Source organism: Phyllostomus discolor, chromosome 7, assembly GCF_004126475.2.
Source record: "Phyllostomus discolor isolate MPI-MPIP mPhyDis1 chromosome 7, mPhyDis1.pri.v3, whole genome shotgun sequence".
In the NCBI taxonomy this organism is placed as follows: Eukaryota; Metazoa; Chordata; class Mammalia; order Chiroptera; family Phyllostomidae; genus Phyllostomus; species Phyllostomus discolor.
Window position 1 is genome coordinate 4,188,112 of NC_040909.2, and position 23,973 is coordinate 4,212,084.

General features: G+C 65.8%; 1 protein-coding gene across 2 annotated transcripts; it reads right to left on the reverse strand.

Moving 5' to 3' along the window:
• Positions 1-830: 830 nt before the first annotated feature.
• GNAI2 (G protein subunit alpha i2) lies at positions 831-21,136 on the reverse strand. 2 transcript variants are annotated; one of them, XM_036030302.1, is made up of 9 exons: positions 20,906-21,135; positions 7,659-7,701; positions 7,351-7,492; positions 7,019-7,179; positions 3,946-4,074; positions 3,408-3,537; positions 3,127-3,280; positions 2,355-2,568; positions 831-1,809 (listed from the first exon to the last, which is right to left on the reverse strand). In XM_036030302.1, the coding sequence occupies exons 1-8, from the start codon at positions 21,021-21,023 to the stop codon at positions 2,378-2,380; spliced, it is 1,068 nt and encodes a 355-aa protein (XP_035886195.1). In that variant the 5' UTR covers positions 21,024-21,135; the 3' UTR covers positions 831-1,809; positions 2,355-2,377. The 2 variants fall into 2 exon arrangements, with proteins under 2 accessions (XP_035886195.1, XP_028373726.1); XM_028517925.2 differs by lacking the exon at positions 831-1,809 and having other exon boundaries at positions 2,354-2,568; positions 20,906-21,136.
• Positions 21,137-23,973: the final 2,837 nt, after the last annotated feature.

Consider the following 23,973-nt stretch of genomic DNA (forward strand, 5'->3'; position numbering starts at 1 on the left):
GCCCTCTGGTGGCCGAAGGCGGAGGCGTGCGCCTCCGAGCCCCGCCCAGTCGGGGCGGCCTTCACCGAGCTGGGCTCAGAGGCTCAGCCGGTGTGCCTCGCGGTCTCGGTCCGTGGGAGAGAGTCGGCAGTCTGGCCCACCCCACAGGCCCCCGGCCATGTCAGCTACTGGTTCCTTCTGCAGCAACGCGCGTGCACTCCCGACAGCCTTCCGGAAGCGTCCGAATTCTTTGAGCCCTGGTCCCAATGCAGTTAGTTGAAGCGCTGCAGCCGCCCACGCTGCCTCAGTGGCACCTAGCTCCCCATCTGTCCCTTACATCAAGTTTGGAGGCGGACCTCTGTGGCAAAGGCCCACACTACCCCCAACTTTGTTTAGTGCAGCCCAAGGGCTCTGGGCAGCACGTCAGACCGGGAGACAGGAGGGCGTGCGGGGGCTGCAGCCCACCTCCCCTGGCTGTGGGACCGCAGGGATACTGCCTGTGGGCCTGGGAGCTCAGAGCACTGCCTCCCACACAGGACTCGTGGGTCACCCCTCCCGCCCCCAGTGTGGCTGAGTCCTTAGAACAGCTCCTTAAGAAACCTGCCCCCTGCCGCCCTATCCAGCAAGGCCTGAAGGCAGGCCCAGCAATGCAGCAATCTCAGCAATGCAGGGGGAGGTGCGGGGAGGAGGGGGCAGGGGTACAGGCCCCAGCAGGCCAGACTGGTCCCTGTGGGAAACCTGAGGCAGAGGACTGGGCCCGAGTGTGGTGACCCAGGGCCAAGTCCTGGGGGCACTGTCACAGCGAGGGCTCGGCACCCCTCTCCCCAGAGAAAGTCAAGCAGTTCTTGGTATTTTTCTTTCTACATTTTATTATTTCAAACCAGGTGAACAATTCCATAAAACGTGAAAAAAGCAAGGAAGTGTTCAACGCCCGACCTGGGGGGAGGGCATGAGGGACGCGGCCCCTCAGCAGGCAGCGGTGGTTCCTAGGTTAGCGCTAAGGAGCTACGTGTAGGTTAATGGAGCCGGGGCCCAGGGCTGCTGGGGCGGCCTTCCAAGACTTCGGCGGTTGTCTGGAACAGCCCCCGGGCCCGCGGTGTGGAGGGCAGAGCGGGGGCGCGGCCCGCGTGGGCGCCAGCAGGAGTGGGCGGGTGTAAACACGCGGACACACTCAAGGCACGGAATCGCTGGAATGGGGCTGGGTGGGAGCTGGTCTGGTCAGGATCAGACAGTTTTAAATAGTTTTTCACTAAAAAGTGTTCTAGGTTTGCAGGTTTTTTTCCTTTACTTCCTGTTTGTTTGTTTTTTTTAAAAAGCTACGAGAACGAGCAGGCAAACTGTGGTCTCCAGGAACGGTGGCGTCACACGCTTCTTGTGCTTTTCCTTTGGGGCCTCCGAGCGGTGGGGCGGGGGGTGGGCGGGAGGCTCCCTGTAAACATTTTGGACTTGGGCTGGGTCAGGGGCTGGTGTTGGGCGAAGCCAGGGGTCCCAGGCTGGAGAAGTGGGTGCCCCTCCAGACACAGGTCTTGGGAGACTCAGAATGTGCTCCCCTCCCCCGTCACAGAACACGACAAGGGTTAAAACCAGAACGGACGCCCAGGAAGGGGGTGCCGAGGCCATCCCCAGCACCTGGGGCAAGAGTGGGCTTCGGACAGGGAGGCCTGTGGCAACCCCTCCCCCGAGCCTCTGGAACTGAGGGAGGGGGAGTGGGGGGAGCCAAGAACAGAGAGAGAGGAGAAAAGCGGCCGGGGGCGTGGGGGGACAGGTGGAGAGCGTGGTCCTCTTGTCCCCGTCTTCCTCAGGCTGGGGGGCGCAGAGTCGGCGGTGGCCCTGGTGGTGGGGGACAGTGATAGGTTGGGAGCCAGCCATGTGTGACTCCCCCTCCGCCTTCCTAGACCATGACCCTGTCCTTTTCTTCCACCCTCTTGCTACCACCCAGGAGCCAGAGGCTGGGTTACGTGGGGGAGGGGGCCTGAGTAGTGGCACAGTCCTGCCCCCCTTCCCCAGGACCCTCAGGGAGGAGCACAGAGCTGCCCACACTGAGTGGCAGGTGGTGAGGCCCCCGGGTCACCCAGCCTCCTTCAGGGCAGGCCAGCGGGCTGTGGGTGAGGAAGTGAGTTTTTTCCCAGGAAGGTCGGCCAGCCGGGCGCTCCTGCCGCCTGGACCTCGGGGCAGAACAGAGCCCGGCCCCGCCTGTGCCAGCTCCTCTGCGCCCTCCACTCCGCGGCCCTCCTGCCTCAGCAGCCCACGTGACCTTTGTCCTCTGCTCTCCTGCGGGCACTCGGGGTCCCTGCCCTCTCTGCCCCTTCTCTGGGCTCAGCGGCCCCACAGTGACCCCCCCCCCCAGCTGCCCGCCGGGCCCCCCTCTGGCTCACCGTCCTGCCAGGCGGGCGGCCCCTCAGAAGAGGCCGCAGTCCTTCAGGTTGTTCTTGATGATGACGTCGGTGACGGCGTCGAACACGAACTGCACGTTCTTGGTGTCGGTGGCGCACGTGAAGTGCGTGTAGATCTCCTTGGTGTCCTTGCGCTTGTTGAGGTCCTCGAACTTGCTCTGGATGTAGCTGGACGCCTCGTCGTACTTGTTGGCGCCTGCGGGGGACAGAGCGTGGGGACCGGCGCCGCGTGGGCGGCAGGCGGGCCGGCCCCACGGGCACCGACGGGCGTGTGGGGCGTGTGCGGTGTACACAGGACGGCTGTGTTGTCGTTGTTGGGTAAGGCTTGACTCATTTATTTTTAGAGAGAAGGGGAGGGAGGGAGAGAGGGAGAGAAACATCGATGTGCAAGAGATACATCAATCAGTTGCCTCTCACGTGCCCCCAACGGGGGACCTGGCCTGCAACCCCAGGATGTGCCCTGACCTGAATCGAACCGGTGACCTTTCGGTTTGCAGGCCGGCACTCAATCCACTGAGCCACACCAGCCAGCGTAGGATGACTGTATTGTGAGTGCACACACACATCTGTGTGTGCAGAGGGTGATGCCCCCATGCACGTATATGGGGTCCACAGCCCAGGGTGGGAAGGAAGAAGGGCCGCACATGTGCCCAGGAAGCACCAGTGGGACCAAGGGCGCCACTTCTGTCCAGCAGGGGGCGCTCGCGGGCCACCTGGTCGCCACCACCCCGCCCCACAGGCCCGGCCCCCACACCTGTGTACTCGGGGAAGCAGATGGTCAGGGGGCTGTGTGTGATCTTCTCCTCGAACAGGTCCTTCTTGTTGAGGAAGAGGATGATGGACGTGTCCGTGAACCACTTGTTGTTGCAGATGCTGTCGAAGAGCTTCATGCTCTCGTGCATGCGGTTCTGAGGGCGGGGCGGGGCAGAGCGGTCAGACTGCACCGGTACAGCCCGCCCCCTTGCTCGGCCCCGCCCCCTGCCTGGCCCCGCCCCACCCCGCCCGGGCAAGGACCACGGCCTCTGAGCCCCTCACCATCTCCTCGTCCTCGGCCAGCACCAGGTCATAGGCGCTCAAGGCCACGCAGAAGATGATGGCCGTGACGCCCTCAAAGCAGTGGATCCACTTCTTCCGCTCAGACCGCTGCCCGCCCACATCGAACATCCTGGGGACACGGGGTTGCCTTACTCCAGAGAACAGGGTTCTGGGAGAGGCTCCCCGCCCCATTTCACAGGCTGGCCACCCGAGGACAGAGGCCTGCTCAGCAGAGTGGGACAGCCTTCATTCACAGAACCCTCCACACTTGTCCCCCATCCCCCTGGCTCCGGGCTAGGGAGAGTCTGGCCCGGCAGGATCGGGGCTGGTCAGCAGGGCCGGCCGTGACCACGCGGGCAGGCACCGCAGAGGACGGGAGCTGCTGGCAAAGGCATGGCCTCGGGGGCCTTGGAGTGGGGCGGGGGGCCTGGACGAGCCCCTCACCCCCAACACAGCCACGAGCCGGCCCGGGAGGGAGGTCCCTCCCTCTGGCACCTCGAAGGCCGGCAGGTCCCGCCTCCGCACCCTGCCCACTCACTTGAAGTGCAAGTCCTTGAAGGTGAAGTGGGTCTCCACAATGCCCGTGGTCTTCACGCGGGTCCGCAGCACATCCTGCTGCGTGGGGACGTAGTCGCTCTGCGCGATGCGCTCCAGGTCGTTCAGGTAGCTGCGGGGGGGGGGGGGGGGGGGGATGGGGGGCAGGTCAACGGAGGCCAGCCCCGGGCCTTCTCACACAGACCCTGCATTATTGCGTTCATGGCTCGGATGAGAAAACCCGTCCCACCTGCGGCTCAGGCCCAGGGGGCAGTGAAGTCCCCCCAGCCCGAGTCAGGCCCCGCCTTGGGCAGGATCCAGCGTAGGGGAGCTGCAGGGGAGGGGGGCGGGAGGGGGCAGGGGAGCTCTTCAGTGAGGCGTTTGGGATGCTAATCGGCGCAATTATGGCGTCAGCCACAGAGCAACCCGGCGTGTCCCTTGACTCGGGGCTGGGCAGGTTGGGGCCTGCTGGCCCCAGTGGGCTCTTTGCCCAGCACCCAATAAAACTTGGGCTCCTCAGGGGAGGATGCCTGCTTGGCAGAGGTCCCAGGGGCTCCACATTACCAGCTCCCTTAATTAATATAATACCGAACCTCCCCGGTGGGGCCCCGGGGCCAGCGCTGTGGCCTGCCTCAGTAACCCCAGTGTGCTCTGGGGGCTGGGCCCAGGCCTCCCGGCGGCCGCCCAATGCCTGCTGTGCCGACGCCTCACTCTTGGGGCACGGCAGCCGGGGCCAGCCTTCGGCTGCCACCAGCAGCTTGGCCAGAGGGAAATGACCTCAGAGACACAGAGACAGAACAGAAAAACAGGAAGGGCCATGGGGGACCGTGACGCATGGGCTGTGACCTCCATACCAAGTCCCGCCCCCTACCGAGAGCCTCCGGCCTGGAGGCCCCATGGTGGTTCCACGCCAGTCTCTCCCTTCTCCGCAGCACGGAGGCTCGCCCAGGGGGCTCCCTGCCCCGTGGCAGCCAGGGAGGATGGCTTCGAAGGGAGGGGGTGCACGCTCCTGCCCCCTGTGGCATCCCAATCCATTCCCACCCTGGGCGATCCCGTCACGGTGGAAACCTGCCCAGGAGAGCAGGGCCCATGGTCCCTGCTGAGCCCCCACAGGAAGGGCACGGGGCACACAGCAGGTGCCTGGCGGGGAGTGAAGAATGGGACGAGGGGGGCGGGGTGAGTGGCCTGGAAGGTGGCTCTGTGCCCACCCTCCTTGAGAGGCCTTGGCCCTGAGGTGGCAGTGGTGGACAGGGCTCACCTCCCCGCCTCTCGGACCCACACGCTCTGCTGGTGCCGGGCCTCCTCGGCCTCTGTGAGGGGCAGCACCGAGGTCTGGACGCCCCCGTGCGTGACTGGCCGCACAGCTCCTGAGGGGGAGTGCGCTCACAAGGGGGCTCAGACCTCGGCCTGTCCTCGTCCTCCTTCGGTCCTGAGCTGGGGGAGGCCATCCGTGTAACTGGGGCGGGGCTCAGGAACCACGGCCAGGCACGACCGCCTCCCACCCACCTTCCTGAGGTCCCGCCCCTTGCCGGACGGGCTCAGGATTTGACTGGCAGACAAAGGTGATGGGCTTGAGCAGGGAGGGAGGAGAGGGGAGGGGGGAGTCCAGGGTCGGCAGCCTATCTGGGTGGCACCATCCAGGACCCGTGGGTGTCCCCCAGAGCCCTGCAGCCATCAGCGCTGGCCGCCAGCCTGTCTGTGCTATTCCCGTGGGGTACTCAGCACCCCGCACCAGGCTCGACGTAAGGCAGGCACCTCAGGGATGGAGGTCAGGGCATCTCCCTGTGGGCGGGGCCGCTGGGACTCCCGGGCCCCCTGTGATTGCCCACCTGAGTCCTGGGCTCAGCTAGGAGCCAGCAAGAGTCAGAGCTGAAGTCCTGGGCTGCAACCCACACACACCTGTCACCTCCCAGGCCACCCCTCCCCCTGGTGTCTCCCTCCCTAGACAGCACGAACCCCCCGCTGTGACCTCACGCCCCGCCAGCACTCTCCCACCCGGGCGCCGGCCCACGCCGTGCCCCTGCCCGAGGGCCTTTCCCGTACCTCCCCACTAAGTCGAGTTCAGAGCGCCACCACGACAGTGCCTCCCTGGACCTACCCCAACACTGACCCATCAGAACACGGACACCGTACGTTGTCACTGCTTGGGGATCTGTCTGCTCCACCCCACCCCACCCCCATATCCCCAAAGCCTTGCACAGAACCTGGCACGGAGCAGGTGGCGGCAAATGTGTCTTCAGAGTGGTTGTGTGTGAGGGCAGATGAGACACGACAGGCCAGGGGAGATGGGCTCTATGAGCCACCCTGCCTGGCCTTTTTTGTTTTTTAACTGATTTTTAAAAAAGATTTCAGCCCTGGCTGGCGTAGCTCAGTGGATTGAGCTCGGGCTGCGAACCAAAGCCTCGCAGGTTCGATTCCCAGTCAGGGCACATGCCTAGGTTGCAGGCCATGGCCCCCAGCAACCGCACATTGATGTTTCTCTCTCTCTCTTTCTCCCCCCCTTCCCTCTCTAAAATAAATAAGTAAAATCTTTAAAAAAAAGACTTCATGTATTTATTTTTAGAGAGAGAGGGGCAAGGAAGGGGAAAGAGAGAAAGAGAAACATCAATATGCGGTTGCCTCTTGCATGCCCCCCACTGGGGACCTGGCCTGCAACCCAGGCATGTGCCCTGACTGGGAATCGATCCAGTGACCCTTTGGTTCACAGGCCGGGGCTCAGTCCTCTGAGCCACACCAGCTGGGGTTTAATTGATTTTTTAGAGAGAAAGAGAGAGAGAGAAGAAAGGAACATCAACTTGCTGCCCCACTTACTGAGGTGTGCACTGGTTGACTCTCACACGTGCCCCGACCAGGAGTCAAACCCTCCACCTGGGCGTATCGGGGCGACGCTCTAGCCAACTGAGCACCAGGCCGGGGACCTCCCGGCCTTGAGGGACCGTGCCTTCCGACCCAAACCCTGGCCCGCTAGGGCCCCGGCTGCCAGTCACCAGCCCCAGGGACTAGCGGCAGGCTCCCGAGGGTGCTCCTGCGGGCCCTCAGCCCCGCCCGCGGCCGCCCCGCCCGGCCCGGGCACTCACTAGGCGGCGGAGTCGTTGAGCTGGTACTCCCGGGAGCGGCTGAAGCAGGCCTGCACGCCGTGGTCGGCCCAGAGCCTCCGGATGATGCTGGACAGGTCCTCGGGGAGCACGCCCTGCTCCTCGGCCGCGCTGGCCAGTGCGAACAGCTGCTTGGCGTCATCCTGGGCACAGCAGCGGGCGGTCAGCCCGTCGCAGGGGCGCGCCCCCGCCCCACCTGTCGGGGGCAGGGAGGCCTCCGGAACGGGCCCCTGGCCGGGGAATCCTCAGGTTTCCCAGGACTCGGCTTGCCCTCCGTTTGGGAGGCAGGCAGCCGTCCGGGGGAGCCCACATACCTGGCGGGACTGATCGGCAAAGTCAATCTGCAGGTTGCTCATGGCCTTGACGATGGCCATGATGGACTGGATGGTGTTGCTGTAGACGACCGCCCGGTACTGCCGGCATTCCTCCTCCGAGTAGCCGTCCTCGTGGATGATCCTGGCAGCCGGGGGTCAGGGGTCAGTGTGTACAGGCCACAGGGGCCACACGTGGCCGCGTGGGGCTGTTGGGCCCTGCAGGGACGTACTTGGGAGAGGACAAAACCGCCCCCAACCCACTGGGCCCTGAGGACGGACGGCCGGCCGCCTCCGCACCCAGCACTTACTTCATCTGCTTGACGATGGTGCTCTTCCCCGACTCGCCCGCACCTGGAAGAAGGGCACAGGCGGTCAGGGGGCCGGCCGGGGGCTGCCCAGCTACCCCGCACTCCTGCAGGCAGCACCCGCCCCACCCGACTGACCGCACCTCTGGACAGCGGTGTGGTCGGGCCTGGCCGGCGGTGGAGCCACCAGGGCTGTGGCTGGCAGGGGCCACGGCGGCCAAGGCAACCGAGACAGCCAAGGTCCCCGACTCTCCCAGGACCTTGGCCTCTCACAAGCTCCACAGCCCGCCGTGCCCCTCTACCGCCTGCCTGAGCCCAGGGGCTCTGGCTGGAGCCTGGGGTCGCGCTTGCAGAAGTCGCCCCGTCCTCACACACTTGGGCTCTGTGGCTGGCGCTCGCCAGCAGCACGGGGCCCGGGCAGAGCTGGCGGGAAGGCGCCCCAAGCTCGCCCATGGGGCAGCAGGCCTCCTCCCGCTCAGCCGGAGCTGCCAGGGGCCTGGGGTGGGCACGGCCTCACGCTCTTGCCTTCCAGACGTGGCCCAAGGCCAAGCCCTTGGTCTGCTGGGCCCAGGTCTGCCCTGAGCAGATGGGGACCGGGCCCTGGGAGGCGGGCAGTGTGACACACACACACACACACACACGCCCGTGTGCACGCCGCACCGACAAGGGGCTCCACTGGCCTGGCAGAGCCGCCCGTACTTCCCCGCGGCCAGCGCCTCCCGTGAGGGCCACGGCAGACACACAGACACGAGGAGACACGGCCCCTGTCCCGTTGGACAGACGAGGACAGGGCGGCCCGGAGAAGTCAAGTCGGGCCCCGAGACCGCGCAGTCGGGATTCGGAAGGGCAGGGAGCATGTGGGACCAGGACGCCCGGCCCGCCCGGCCCGCCCGGCCCGTCTCAAATTATGGCTCAGCCCCTGAGGGGGGGGCTGTGAGAAAACAGCCAGTTCCCAGCTCCGCTCCCGGCCGCACACAGAGCCAGACTGGAGGGCGCCACTCGGGAAGCTGCGTTCGCCTGGGGGTCTGTGCAGGGGAGCCTGGGGACCAGGGGACCGACGGGCGGGGGCGGGGCCCCTCTCGCCCCGAGCCTTTGCCCACCGTCCCCACCGCTCCGGCCCCACCACTGCTGGTCGCGGCTGCACATGCCAGGCCTGCCTCTTGCCACCCACGGGCCTTTCTGCCCGCACTGCCGGGCACACCTGACCCAGGCGTGTGGCCCGCTCTGCACAGCTCGGTGGGGGGGGTGAGGGGGGCTTGGCGGGTGGGCCAGACTCAGGGACTGATGACACCGGGGAAACACACCCTGGAGGACAAAGTGGCTCACACACAAACTGGCCTGAGCAGCACACACGGCACGACAGTGACCACGGTGGCCAAGGCTGGGGGGTGCCCGCTCTGTCGCATGCCGCTCTGCACCAATCACGTCCACTGGTACCCAAACCCCACAGCCGCCTGGCGGGGCAGTTCAGCTCTCTCCCCTCCTGACAAGGGAGGGAGGACACCGAGAGGCGGCGGCCACAGGGTGTGGTCCCGTGCGGCCCACCTGGCCCGCCGGGCAGTGCCTCTAAGCCGCCCCAAGAGCCCTGCACTGCGGCCAGACCCTGGGCTCACTCCGTGCTGCCGAGTCTGCAGCGCCCTCCGCCCTCCACACAGCAGCAGACCCCGCCCACCCACACCTGCCCCACCTTGTACCCCTGATCTGCATGTTACCAGGAAAGGCTGAGGTGCAGCTGTGCCCCCAGAGGGGTGGCCCTGGGTATGCCCCCAGCCCAGTGGTCTCCCTGAGGAGGGTCTGGGCTCTCCTCGCAGGCGCCACCAGCTGCCGGGAACCACGGGCTTCTGGCTGCCCCGGGCCTGCTTCCCAGGACCGACGAGCACTGGGAGTGACAGACGTGCAGGGAGGCAGCGAGCCTGTCTGTTGGTCCAGCCGGGGTGCTGGGGGTATGCCGCTGGGCACGGGCGGGGCTCAGGGGGCAGCCCCCCACCCCCATGGCACACAGCCCAGGAGCAGCCAGGACCCAGCACACTCACACCCCACCTGCTGAGCAGGGACGTGGGGAGAGGGCCTAGTGACCGCCCGAGTGTCCTTCCCACCCAGGCGCGTGTCCTGCAGAGCAGAAGGAGGGAGCGTACCGTGGGCAGGGGAGGAACCAGGAGCCACGGAATCTCGGCCAGGGTCGGGGGCCTGGCGGGGCATCGGGGGTCAAGGGTGTGCAGGAACGGGCCAGACCAACCCCACAAACCCCACCGGGTGAACCCACACTCAGAGTGACAGCTCTCCAGGGCACCGGGCACCAGAGGTCAGGGTGAGGGTTGTCCTTGTGTAACTTTGGGACCCTTGCACCCCGGAAGCACCAGCTGCCCTGCCTGGCCCTTGGGTAAGCGGTATGGGCCAGGTGGTGGCCCTGCCCAGCGACAAGGAACACAGCACAGCCTCACTTTGCATCTCCCTGATTTTCCTAGCAGGGGCGGGGGGGGCAGGCTGGGCCTACACTGAGGTGGGCAGCACCTGGCAAGCCGGGCTAGGGCCAGGATGCCTGCTCCCCGCCCCAGCTGGCTGACGGCCCGCTTCCCCTGTGAGCCTCAGTCTCCCTTGGTCTCACACTCTAAGAGTTAGGAGGCCATTCTCTGCCCCGAGCAGGGGTCACTGCAGAAAGACCCCCATTTGACAGGTGGACAAACCAAGGTCACAGAGCCCTCGTCCCTGGACTCAGGCGGGACGGAGTAGTAGGACAAGAGCATGGGCTGGCGGCCAGGCAGGGAGCCGGGAACCACAGGCTCAGAATCAGGGGCAGGGTCTAGGAGCAGCTAGGGCAGATGGGGGGGCCAGAGGCCGAGGTGGGTGGGACCACAGCCTGACCCCCGGTGGAAACAGGTTGGACAAGGGCCCTGGTTCTTGGGCAGCCCACCGGTCTCCCCAGTCACCCCTCCAGTGGGCCCCCTTTTCCATCGTGGCCTGAGGCACTCCCTGTCATATAGGGTCAAAGGGTGTTTGCGACGCCCTGGCTGGCGTAGCTCAGTGGATTGAGCGCGAGCTGCGAACCAAAGCATCGCAGGTTCGATTCCCAGTCAGGGCACATGCCTGGCCAGGCCCCCAGCAACCGCACATTGGTTTCTCTCTCTCTTTCTCTCTCCCCCCGCTCTCTAAAAATAAACAAATAAAATCTTAAAAAAAAAAATCAAAGGGTGTTTGTGCCTTGCTGATCCTGGGCACTTGGTGCCCCCCACAGCTCTGTCCCTTCCCCTGGGAGGAGGGGGCTTGACTCACTGGCTCCAGATTGCTGCGAAGGTGCAGGGGAGGGGACCTCAACAGAAGGCGGCGGAGCCTCCTGCCATAGAGGGCCCCCCCAGGCACTCCGTGTCCAGCTGCGTGAGACCAGAGGAGCCCGCAGAGGCTCCGGGGTGGCCGGCAGCGTTCCCGCTGGGCCACGCCTCCTCTCACCCAGGGAGCCAGCGCTGCAGCCCCTGCCCCAGGGCGCAGCTGCCGGGCCCCAGCGGGGGAGCAGTAATTGCCCTGATGTGCTGGGTGGCAGCGGCTGCGTGAGAACATCTGCTTCCACTCTGGGAGCGCGGAAGCCCCAGCAGAGGAGGGAACAGATGGGGAAGGGGGACAGGACCAGGCCACCTGTCTGAACAGGGCCAGTGGGGCCTCTGCAACACAGTCACCGGCCCAGCTGCTGGATCCGGCATTCAGGTCACCACTGCCTGTCCATCCTGGGCCCTCTACCGCCCACTCAGACGAGGCTGTGCCCTGCTGGGAGGCCGTGACATGCCGCCGTCCTCTCTGGCCTCAGCGACCCTCTGCAGAGACTGCCAGGCCTAGAAGGGCCAGCCAGCCCACCTCTGGCTTTCAGAGCTTCTCCCAGAGGGAGGGCCAGGACTCCCCGCACCCAGGCCCCCCAGAGCGTCAGCCCCTTCCTATGGGTCCTGGCACCCCGTCTGTGAAACAGGACACCACCATTGCCTCCTCCCAGGAGAGGGGCGAGGATGAAAGCGGAGGCTGTTCTCACGGAGCTTGGCGCACAGGGAGCGGTCAGATAAAAGTTATTAGCGTGACTCCCTACCCTCTGGGAGATGCGGATCTCCCCAAAGCGCTCGAAATGAGCCCTGCAGCCCAGGGCTGCCCAGGCGCATGGGTCACTACAACCACAACCTGCAGAGCGGCCCGCTGTGGCGATGCGCCGGAAGGAGCATCTCAGGCCGTCAGACAAAGCACGGGGAGGGCGATGACCGGCCGCTGAGGGGCTGACTCAGCAGCGGTGGTTCCCTGCGGGGCTTGTGTAACCTGGGGCGGGAGGGAGGGAGAGCCGCGCACTGACTGCCCCGCTGGCTTTTTGCTCCGAGTTCGCCACTTCCCGTCCCCACGACCCAGCGCTCCTGCCCAGCCCGGGCCTCCTTCCTGCCAGGAGGGGGCTCACAGCGAGTGAGCACCGTCCACCGACGCCCTGCGCTCAGAGGGCCGCGCAGGTTGGGGCAAGGCTCTCTGCAGAGGCCCCGGTGAGCTCCCCGGGACCGCGAGGGGACAGGGAGCACCGCCAGCTGACGTGGCAGGCCGGGGGCAGAGGCTCTCAGAAGCGGCAGTGGCCGTGACCACAGGGTAGACTTGGGCAGCGGCCCAGCTCAAAACCCACAGAGCCAGGCCCGCCCCCCACTGCCACAACGCCCCGGCCTGGCCTACCCCAGTGGGGCACGGGGGAAGGTGGGGGTGACCCCGACGAGCCCACCCAAAGGCACCCTGGCACCGCTTCCCGCTCCCGTCCCAGGAAGGTGCCACGTCTCCAGCGCGGTCCGAGGTTCGGCCCCCGGAGATCCCGCCCCTCCCCTGCAGCCTCGGGGTTGTGGACCTGCCGCCACCAGGGGGAGCCCGGCAGCCGGAGGCCTGGCGGAGGCAGTGGGGGCTGGGCGGCGGCGCTGGGAGCATCTGTTTCTGAAAAGCAGCCTCAGCCGAGGGGCCTCTGGGGGAGGGGCCTGGGCCCTCCCCCCTACCACCCACTCCTGAGCCTGGGAAGCCCTCTGCCTCCAAGCCACCGCACACGGGGAACAATGGGAAGGGGCGGGAGGGGGAGGGGGAGGGCCGGCCAGACAAAGGCCCTCCAAGGCCTGCCCCTGGCGGCGCTTCCTTCCCCCAGGTGCTACTCCGTTCCACCCCTCACTCCCTCTGAGGAGGCTCAGCACGGTCCGGAACTCTGGGAGTCTCGGGTGGGCCCTGTGACACCCCACCTGTGGGGGGGCCTTGCCTTCCCTAGGGGCCCTGACAAGCCCAGAACTCCCACCCAGCCCCCTAACCCCCACCCCATCCCTGCCACTTGGGCGGCCTGCAGGGGTTCCAGATGTCCCTCAGGGGCACTCTCACCACTGGAGCCTGCTGTCCTCGGCCAAACCAGAGCTCTCCGTGCGGGAGGGGCAGGCCTGGGGCCAGCCAGATGTGACAGAGAGAGATTCCCAGGGCAGGGCGGTGGTCTCCCTCAGTGGGGGGGACCCGTGGTGCAGAGGGAACCCAGGCAGTAGGTGAGAAGGCCGGCCGGGAGGCCCTGGGACCCGTTCACTGTCGGCCCTTAAGGGCACCGGTGTCAGCCGGTACAGGAGCCGGACAGGCCGGAGAGGGCGCGGGTTACACAAGGAGCCAGGCCATGAGGCACAGCCCCCTTCCTGATGCTTCTTCACGTGCGGAATCCCGTTGCTGTTTCCAAGGAATCTAAAGCCCAGCTCTCCTCCCTAGACTCTGCGGGTGCCCCGGGGGGGATGCCTGGTGCCTGGGCCTCAGTGGCCCCACCTGGAAAACACCCTCCTCAAGGGAGGGTGCCAAGCGCCGGGCCTACCCTGGGCCCTCCCGAGGACCCCACACTCACCCCAGACTGCCCCCGGGTCTAGCCCCAGCCAGCAGCTTGTCAGTGCCCATGAGCCACGGCACCACGCCGAGACCGAGGGCGTCGGGGGCCCAGCACTGGGCACAGAGAGGAAAGAGGACAGCGGGAGTCACATGGAAGGCTTCTAGTGCTCAAGAGGACACCTGCTCTCTGCTCCGTGTGGCCTAGCAGCCCAGAGAGGCCGGGCCCCCCAGGGCAGCGCCCCTGGGGAGGGGAAGGCCACCAAGCTCGGACGCAGAGGCCGAGGGGCACGAGCGGCACCTGGGCACCTGTCTCGCCGTGGCCAGCCCACACCGGGCACGCCCTGCCGCCACGCCGCCCCACACACCAGCCCGCCGCAGCCTGCGCTCACAGGGGAGCCCTCCGAGGGAACACGCTCTCCTTCTCCTGCAGATGACTCCCCGTCTTCCACCCAAGTGGGGGGCCCACCCGGGACTCGGACAGCCTCGGGCCGGGCACAGACCCCCTAAGCCTGGCACGGGGTGGGGGGGGGGGAACAAGCACAGCGGGAGGGCACAGTGATGTGCTCGGCTGCCTGCCGGGGCCCCCAGGGGACACTGCCGAGGAGGGGACATGGGCCGGGAGGGGAGGCAGGGCGAGGTCGCCCGCCCGTGGCCACCCGCAGACTTCTGGCTTTGAGCAGAAAACGGTTCAGGCGCTGTCTCGGGGCCCACCCCCCGGGACAGACCGTCCCCTTCCAGTCTCCCAAAAGAGGAACGGGGCCCCCGAGGCAGGTCCCCCCAGGCACACGCAGAACACATGGCACCCGCGGTGCCTGCCACCGTCCTGACTCATCAGTTTCTCGCCAGCTGGGCACCGACTCCCGAGGGGGAGCCGGGTCCTGTCCCCCAGGCTCGGTTTCCCCGCCAGTGAAACGAGGGTGACGCCAGCCCCAGGCTCCCAGGGTTGAGTGAGACACGGCCCTGGAGAGTGCGGCCCTGCTCGACAGTCGAGGCGCAATCAGAGGCAGCTGCTGGCGTCCCCAGAGGCCAAGGGAGGGCACCCCAGGCCCAGGGGGTAGTAGCAGGGGGGACTCCTCCGTCTGGACCAAGGGGCCCTCTGTCCACCGCCGGGCAGGGGAAGCCCGGAGTGAGCTAAGCCCGGGGGCTGCCGCTCCGTTTCCGGGCATTCATCTCGTCCTGCGGCCGGCCTTCCGGCTCTGCAGGGCAATGGCCGCTGGGGAACGCAGGAGCAGCCCTCTGCTTTCCTGCGAGCGCGCCGGCCGGCGTCCCTCTCCCAGCCACCACTTCCTGTGGTCAGGGGAGGGGCCTGGAATCCTCCTCGGAGGCGCCACCTTCCCCGGGATGCTAGGCCCAGGGCTCGCTGGGGCAGGACGAGGGACGGAGCCTCCCGGGCCGACTCCAGCCCCGACTCCAGCCCCGTGTGCACCAGCAAGGCACAGCCCAGGCGGGTGCGCGGGCGAGCCCGAGCCACTAGGGCTCACCTGCTGGGTCCCCAGGTTGATGGGGCTCGCCCTCCTGCTCCCAGCCCAGGGCAGGAGCGGGCCTCTGGCCTCTTCCTCTTTTGGGCTCCTCCTCCTCCAGCTGCTTCCTCCTTTTCCTCTGGTGCCGACACCACTTCCCCGAGAGGCCCAGCCCTGCCACGCAGACTCCAGCACCCTCCCCCTCCTGCCCGGGACACAGGTGCCACCACGGACACCCCAGAATGCACCAAGCCACAAGGACACCTTTTCCGCGATCACCTTCAGGCTCCGGCTCACACGGGCCTGGCACTCGCTGCCAAGCCTCGGACGTGCATGCAGAAGTGCCCAGCAAATGTTCGGTTACCCAGCCCCGGCCAGGTGGCTCAGCTGGTCGGGCGCTGTCTTGCAAACCAAAAGGTGGAGGGTTCCATTCCCAGTCAGATCGCGTGCCTAGGTCACAGGTTTGGTCCCAATGTGATGGGCAACCAGGTCAATGTGTCTTTCTCACATCAGTGTTTCCCTCCCTCTCCTTCTCCCTCCCTTCCCCTCTCTCTAAATATATATATATATATATATATACTTTTAATCTGGGGAGCTCATTCCTTCCAAACCGCCAATATAGCCACAGCCCCAAGAGGCGGTGCTGGGGTGGGGGTGAGGGTAAGGATTGGGGTTTAGTAAGAACAAGAGCTCTAGGCTCGCAGAGCGGGCCAGGGGCAGCCCCACCCGGTCCTCAGGCTGAGGGAGAGGATGCCTCAGAGCCTCAGGTACCAGGGCCACTACCGTGGAGGGCCTGGTCCCCAGGGCACTCCCAGGAGGGGCGCCCGATGACCACTTCCCTCCCACCAAACCTGAGGCTGGGACTCCTGCCCCACCTCCCCAGTCCTGCCTCCCCCACAGCACCAGGCTCCGGGTCAGGCTGTCTCGCCCTCTGCCAGAGGCTGTAGTGGGACATGGGCTCGGTCCCTCAGTGGCTAAGAGCTTATGTGGACAAGGCTCCCTCCACCCTGTCCCTGCCAAAAGAACGGGTGGCCCTTGGAGACAAAGGCCGAGAGGCCGGGCCAGAGACGGAGCTCCAGGGCAGGGCATACAGGACCGGCGTGCTCCAGCCACCCGAGGGCCAGCTCCTGCAGCGCTGGCGGCCGAGGGACCGCTGGGACGGACCTGACAGGCTGCCCAGGCCCGGGGGGCCCCTGACCGTGCCAGCCCCCATCTGGCAGCCCAGGCCCGGACTCGGGCACAACGGGTGGCTCGGGGCCGCCTGGGCCTGGCGTGGAGGCCTGCGATTCCCAGCTGCCCTGACTTCCACCCCCAACCACAACGGCCTCTTTCTCTCCGTCCCCTCCACCGCGCGGCCCTCCGCCTGGGGTTCTCTCCCCACCCTCCCCACACCCTCAGCTGAGCTCCAGCGTCACTTCCTTTGCAAAGCCACCCGGTTTCACCCAGGCTCCTGGCTCGGGGACATCCCTAGAACTCTCAGGCTGCCCCCACCAGCGCGGGGCAGGGGCAGGCTGCAAGCAGAGGAGTTCAGAAGTGGCTCAGAGCCTCGCTCTCTCGGCCCAGCCCGCTCTCAAAGACAAAGCCTAGCCCGGCCTGGGGGAGGGGTGGGAAGGAGAGGCTCCGAGGCCCAAGCTGCCCCGCCCCCATTCAAATGCTAATAAGCTCCAGCCTGGATGGAGAGGCTGTAGGGGGGACAAGAGGGGCTGGAGGTGGGCCGGGTCCCCAGACCCTCAGGAAGACCGCTCAGCCCCCAGGGTTTGGGCTTAAGGTCCCCAGGACAGCCTGTCACTCTAGGTGGCGCCACGCACGCCTCTGTCTCCCCACTTGCCGTCAGCAGCTGCTTGAGGTCAAGGGAGGGGGTTCCCCCGGAACTTCATACAGGGGCCAGGCAGCCTCTGCGCCAGCGAGACCCCTCCCTACCGACCTCGGCTCTGCAGAAGTCACCGAAGGCCTCTCCCCACCCCGCCCCACCCTGCCCCACCCCGCCCCAGTTTCACACCTGCAGACGCCGGGGCGCTGCTGCCCTCACCACACCTGCGGCTGCAGCCAGGCACGCTGCGCCCGCGTTGTGGATGGGGAGCCTACCAGGGCTTCACCTGTGGCTGGCTTTCTCATCCAGCGCACTAGGTGGGGCTGGGACTCGAACCCAGATCTGATGACCCCAGGAGCTGGTCCAGGGAGGGTGAGCCCTCCTACCCCAGGCCAGGAAACACCCCGCCCCCCCGCAAGGGCTCGGGAACCTAAGCTAGGTCCCCTCAGTCTCTGCCCTCACCACTGCGCAGCCCTTGCCAAGCTGGTCCCTTCGCCCCCAGTGTCTGGCCCTAGCAAACGCTGCTCTTTTTCCAAGACCACCCAGAGGACTCCTCCTCCAGGAAGCATCCCCCCACTCGCTCTCATGGCGCCGTTAGACTCCACCCAGCCAGCCAGCCAGCCCGCCCCAGGCGGCAGCCCCAGGATGACTTGTCCCTGTTCCCCACATGCCCAATAGCTTGTTCTTTACACACACACACAGCAGGCACCCACAGTGGCCAGGCCCTTCGCAGAGACGCAGACAGGACAAAGGCCACCGAACGCCCTTCCTCTGCTCTGGGTAAACCTAACAGCATTCCTGTGGCACCGCTCTGGTCTGACCCCAGGGGCCAGACGGGCCTGCACCAGGCCCCACAGAGCCTGAGCTGAAGGAGGAACACGGAGCCACTCTCCAACAGGGACAGCCGGCGTCCCTACTGTGCGCCGCGCCTGGGACAAGCTGCAGATTGGTCAGCGAGAGTTTCGCGTGGTGGGGCGAGGGCTGCTGTCCCTGAGGCGCGAGCACGGCCTTCGGCGAGACAGGAAGGAAAAAGCCTAAGTATCCGCGTCCCCCCCAGTCCCGGTCATGGGCCCTACAGAGCCCTTCCCTCCCACCTGCCCACAACATGCCAGGCACATCTTACTCCTCCAGCTACCCACCCTCCTCAAGGCCAAGTTCAGACCAGCAGCTCTCCCTCCACTGAGCAGACAGACAAGAAGCGCCCGAAAGGTGCCAGGCTCCACGCTCGGCGCAGGAGGCTCAGCCCCGCCCACCCGTGAGGTCTCGAGGGCAGGCAGTGGAGCCCCAGACGAACTCCACGCTCCGATGGGGGAAGCTGATGGGGGAAGCAGGAGCACCCGGGGCCAGAGGCGGTGCTTCCCAGCCTCGGGGACGGGGCTGTCAAGGACGGTGGTCCCCGAGCAGAGTCTGGAAGAGGAGGCAGGAACTGGAGAGCACCAGTGGGGAGACAGATGCAAAGTGCCGGGGCCGACGAGGGCACTGCCTCTGTCCCCCCGGCAGGCTGCCCACACAAGCCTGTGGGAAATCAGACGCCCCCAAGTACAGGCTCTGGCTCCCTTCCCGCTAGTGCCCAGCCCAAGGCCCCACATTCCCCTTGGGGATAATGGGGGGGGTGTCCCTGGAGTAGGGCTGGCATCAACAACTCTGCCCCCCCCCCCCAGCTGCCAGGAACAAACCTCTCACCAGCCTGCACCACATCTGCCTCTGTGCAGGTGACAGCGCCAGGGCCGTCCCGCTGGCAGCTCTGCCCACGACTCCAAGGAGCCAGTGTGCGGGTGGGGCAGCAGGCGCGGTTCTGGCTGGGGAGGAGGGCTGGCAATCACCCAGCCCGAGTCCCGTTGCCTGGACAGAGTCCTTCCCGCTATGTGGGACGGGTGCCCAGCACTCAGAAGCTGCCCCAGCCAGGCTCCCGTCACCTCCCGCACCTGGGTGGGCAAGGGATGGCCGGCCAGGACACTCGCAGGCTGGGCAGGTCGGGCCCTGAATTTAGCTTGGTCTCCCAGCCCGTGGCAGTGCATCCTTTGCAGGGTCTCAGCGCCCACCCCGCCCTCCTACAGGGACCTCCATGAGGCCCCTAGCCTCCCCACCCTGGGCCCAGGCACAACTTCGGCCCAAAGCCGGGGAGCCCGTTTCACAGAGAAAGCAAAGCAGGACGGGCAGGATGCTAAGATGGACTCCCCAGCCTAGAAAATGCTGAGCCGGACCCTGCGCCCCTGGTGAAACCGGCCCAGTGTGGGAGGGGTGGCTAGGCCCAACACCTGAGCTGGGCTCCTAGGAGTCAGACTGGTGGGACGGGGTCAGGTTGGGACACGGAACAGGCCAGGGGCCTAGTGCTCCCGGCCCCGCCACGGCCCAGATCCGCCTGGGACGGGGCTGCCCAGAGGCCCCCGGCCAGGAACGGGGAGGCGGCAGTGCTGAACACACCGTCCCAGGCGCAGCGGGCGACGGGCGGGCATTCCACCGAGGCGACACCCACCCGCTGCCGCACTCGCAGCAGAGACAGGAAGAGGCAAGCGCCCGACGCAAAACAGCCCAGAAGGCTGGGCCGCCGCCCCTTCCCGCCCCTTCTCTTCCTCCCGCAGTGGAGAAGCGGATGCCATTTTGAAACCTCCAGGGCTGTGCCCCCGAGGCCAGGCCCCCAGGGACAGTCAACAGATGGGCGGATGACGGAAGACATGCCGTCCCTCGGCCGCACGCCCAGAAGGAAAAGCTCCACTTTTCGCAACCTGGGGACCCCACAGCAGCTCTGGGGATGAGGGGCCACACCCCCCCATACACTATCCGGCCTCCAGTGCTGCTGCAGGGCCTCCCTCCCCCAACCCTGACACCTCCCCCAAGTCGGACGGCCACCAGGCACCACACCTGCTCCCAGCGGGAGGCTGGATGGGGACAAAGCTTTGGGACCCAGAGTCTTTGCAAGAGTCCACCTCAGAGGCCCACCCCCATCTGGCACCCCAACTCCTCAGCCAGCTGGTCCGAGACTCCCTCCTCACAGGGCCTTGGGACCCGACAGGCCCACCCACTCCCGGCCTTTCTGCCCCGAGGGGCGCGGGAAGCCCAGCCGCCGTCAGCAGGTCTGCTGGGCCGGCCCGCCAGGGCAGCGACATGTCGGCCGTCTTACCACTTCCACTTCCCCCACCTCCCAAGCAGCCACCATCTTCCCTGGCCTTGAAGGCTTCACAACCCAAACTCCTCCACACTCCCTCCTCCTCCCCAGACCTTCCCTCCCCGGCCCGGACAGGGCTCCGAGGCCGGGAGACAGATAGCCATCGCTATCGCCCTGGGAAGCCAAGGCCTGGCCTCCTCCCTCGGCGGGCCCAGTGGCGCCTCAGTCCAGCCCCTCGGGGGTCGAGGCCCTCTCCTCCCAGCCCGGCCCACCGATGCAAGAGAGGTGGGGGGGGGCTCTGGGGAAGGCCAGAGTGTGGGAGAGGACTTAAGGGAGGGGGAGCGGCTGGGCTTGAGGGGTGATGTGTGCAGAGAGGGACCTGGTGGGCCAGAAGCACAGAGCTGGGGTCTCTAAAGGTTTGAGGGTTCCAGTTGCAGAGAGGGCTCGTGAGCAGTCATGGCTTCCCAGTTGAGAGGTCCCTTGAGGTTGGGGTGCACAGGTGGATACAGGGTCCAGAGCAGAGATGGGGCACAGAGGGAAAAGGAGGGAATGGCTGGGGGCCTGGCAGGGGCCCCGGGGATACTCATGCCCAATGGGAATAGGGGTGCAGGTGGAGATAACAGGTGGTGCCGGAGGGTGGGGGCTGGCTGGGGTTCTGAGGGTTTAGGTAAAATCTAGGGAAGGCTAGAAAGACAGGGCAGGGGGTCTGAGGGCCCGCGAGGCTGGTCAGCAAGGGCGGATGGCCAAGCAGGGTTCTGGGCCCCTTACGTTGAGGTGCTAGGGGCTGGCTTTGGGGCTTGGGGTGTGGGGTGAGTTGAAGGCCTGATCTATCTAGAGTCTGGGCCATGGATCCGAGGTCCAGGCCAACCCAGAGTTTTGAACCATTAGTTGGGTGTCCTGGCCAGGCCAGGTCTGGGAGTTCAAATCCAGGTATGGGAGTCCAGGCCGAGTGTGGGAGTTCGAAGCCCGAGCCTGGAAGTCAAAGTCCTGGTTGGGGGTTTGGGGCGGGAATCGGGGGTCCCGGCGCAGGGCGCGGCCTCACCCAACAGCAGCAACTTCACCTCCCGCGCTGCCTTCTCTCCGTCTTCCCGCAGATTCTTGTCGATCATCTTGGAGCGCTCGGCCGCCGCCTTGTCCTCGGCGCTCACGGTGCAGCCCATCCCGCCGTCCGCCGGCCCGGCCGCCGCCCGGCCCCCACACGGCCCCCGGCCCGGCTCGGCCCCGCGCGACCCACTCCGCTCCCGCCGCCGGCCCTCTCCGGGTAGCTCTCGGGTCGGTAGTTCCGAGCGTCTGCGGGCGGTGCCTCCCAGGACTCCGCGCACCGACGGCGGGGCGGGCCAGGGGTGGGGCTGGAGAGAGCCAGGCCCGGGACTGGGCCGGGGCGGGCCTAGGGGCGGGGCCATGAGACATTCTGGGCCGGTGATTGGCTCGAGGGCGGAGCAAAGGAGAAGTTAGGCGCAGCCCAGGCTCCGGCCGGGCTGGGGGCGGAGCCACGCAGAAAGAGAGAGCGGTAGCGGTAAAGCCAGCCCAGAGAGATTGGACTCAGGGCGGGCTACCGGGAGGCCTGGCTGGGATTGGGTGCGGAGCGCCTGGGGCTCAGCTGCCGGACGGCGGGGGCGGGAGGATCTTGCCGCGGGAGGGCGAGGATCCGCTGCACCTCGCGGGAACCAGAACTCGGAGCTTCTGCGAGTTGCGTGAGGAGGGTGGAGAAGGCGGGTCCTCTTCACTTGTTAAAGTTCATGAATCCAATAAACTTGGTTCGGGACCCACAGATCCCAGATCCTCTGGACTGCGGCTTTCTCCGTCCTAAGGAGGATTTGGCCCCTTCTCTTTCTGGGTTGCATTTAAAAATAAAGTCTATTGCCATTTCTTCACCTTTGCTGGGGGGGCCTTCTCTAGTCTTCCAAGACGTATCCACCCTCCTCTGATCTTCCGGGTGGCATCCTCCTGCAGGTAGCCATTCTGGACTCCAGCCTGGAACTCTGCAACCGGGAAGCAAAGGAGAAGAAGAGAGAGGAGGGAGAGAGACGCCACCTGACTTCTAGAAACATAGTGGCCATGATCTTATGGCCTTTCCACTAGACCAGGGCTGCAACCCTGTGACTGGGCAAAGGTGAGGTAGAGACAGCAGCATTTCTAGTGGGACAGCTGGGGAAACTCCAGCCCAAAGACCAGGAAGGCCCACAAAGCCAGGAGGGGAGCTGGCCACCACCAGTGCTTGGCCATGCACAGCCCCTTCTACAGCACAGACCCCCCCCCTTCCCACCCTGGCACACGTCTTGTTTCAGCTCCGGGTCCCCGGGCTGTCTGCTCTCCTCGGAGTGTCTCTGTATCTCTATCTGAAGAGCTCCCTTGTTGAGGAGCCTTTGGCTTGTAAGTCCTCCAATGGTTCCTTCTAGGCTCCTTGCTTCCTGGAGCCAAAGCTCAGGCAGGCACCGCCAAAAGCATGCAGCAAACACGGTGAAGACACCTAATGCCCACCCAGGGACACAGACACTCAGGGCGTGCTTGATTTATGCCTCTAATCCGCAGGCCGCTATAGATGGGCACACACAGCCTGTCCCCACACAGACTACAAACCAGCTCCAGGGCTTGCCTCTTCCCCCACCAGCTCCTCCCCATGCTTGAGAGCCGATCCTCCCTCCTCTGGCCTCCCCAGCCTGCTCCTAGCAACAGCCAACAGCTCTTGCAGTTGCCGGGCAACAGGGAGAACCTGTCAGCTCCTTGGAGGCCTGGCTTACCAGAGGTGGGCAGACACAGACCCCAATCCATGGAGGAGGGGCAGGATGGGGCCCCCGGGGAGTATGGCCTACCCAAGCCCCAGCCCAGGTCCTGTGGTCCTTGCACCCTCCCCACGGGTTAGCCACTCCCTTCCAGTTCAGTGTTTTTCCTAAAGTCCAGCAACCTTTGCTTCTACCCCGCCTGGTTGGACTGCTCGGTCTTCAGCTCCAAGGGGGTCCCCAGGGCTCGGGCTACGCCTGCGTTTGCTACTCTAGTCACATACCTCCTCTTCAGGGGCCCAGACCCCACACGGCCACCGCCCGCCCTGTGCGTCCCACACTGCCCTGACACTAGACACTTCGGACTCCCCTGCTGGCGCTGCTCTTGCGGCCCTGACTCTGTGAGTGCTCCCCGTCCGGAGCCATGACTGCCCCACCCTGCGCCCTGTCAATTTCTTCCCCTCTTCGACTCCCCTTCAAATGTGTCCCGGTCCCTTCTGTGTCTCCACAGTCCCTTATTCTAGGCCTCCAGCCTTCTCCTTGGCTCTTGTGTTTCCCCTATAATCCATCCTCTACATGGCAGCAAAGGGGAACCTGCCAACGGAAATCACATCACTCTCTTGCCCACAAACCTTCTGTGGCTCCCCAGTGCCCTGAGGCTACAGCCCATACACACCGCTTTGGACCGTGTAGGAGGCAGAGGTGCTGGGGTGGAAGTCAACCGCAAGGGTTCTGGGGAGCAGTCTGCAAACTTGCCAGCTGCATATTACGTTGGACAAGTACCAGGAACTCCCTGGGCCTCAGTTTTCTCACCAGTAAAATGGGCCTGAGATCATTATCTAGCCACTGCACTGGCTGAGGTCAGGACAAAGGAGGAAAGGTAGGTGAGATGTTCAGAATGCACATGGCCTGTGGGAAGCCCTCCGTAGGGAGGAGTGGTTACAACAGTAATTTCTCCGAGGCCCCACAGGTCTGCCCCCGTCCAAGGTTCTCCTCCCTCCCCTGACCGCACGCCAGCACTGCAGCATTCTGACGTGCCCTGCAGTCCCCGTCCCCTCCCCACTCACCCCTCCTCCCCATCTCTCCTTCGCTGGTTGGAGCTGGGCCTCTCTGACTCCCGGTGTCCTCGGCTGCCTCCTCCCCAGCCAGACCCCAGTGTCCTGGTGCTGAGTCTCGGCCACACCGGGTCTCTGACTCCACGTCCCTTGCAGCCTAGTCCTGGAGGGTGGCTAAATATTTGCCGAATTAAATGAACAAATCACACACACTCTACTTCACCCTTGCAGGGGGCCCTCCCCCTGGAGCTGGGAGAGGGTAAACAGCTAACCCTGCAGACACTGTGAAAATACCGGCCCCGGTGGTACGTGCGCAGAAGGAAGAAGGGAAGGTC

What these genes read in the sequence shown, in the direction of transcription:
- GNAI2 (XM_036030302.1), bottom strand. Translation starts at nt 21,023, where the DNA reads ATGGGCTGCACCGTGAGCGCCGAGGACAAGGCGGCGGCCGAGCGCTCC. An exon ending in ACCATCGTCAAGCAGATGAA is followed by an intron (nt 7,493 to 7,658) that starts GTAAGTGCTGGG and finishes CCCGGCTGCCAG; the next exon opens with GATCATCCACGAGGACGGCT. An exon ending in TTCAAGGACTTGCACTTCAA is followed by an intron (nt 3,538 to 3,945) that starts GTGAGTGGGCAG and finishes CCGTGTCCCCAG; the next exon opens with GATGTTCGATGTGGGCGGGC.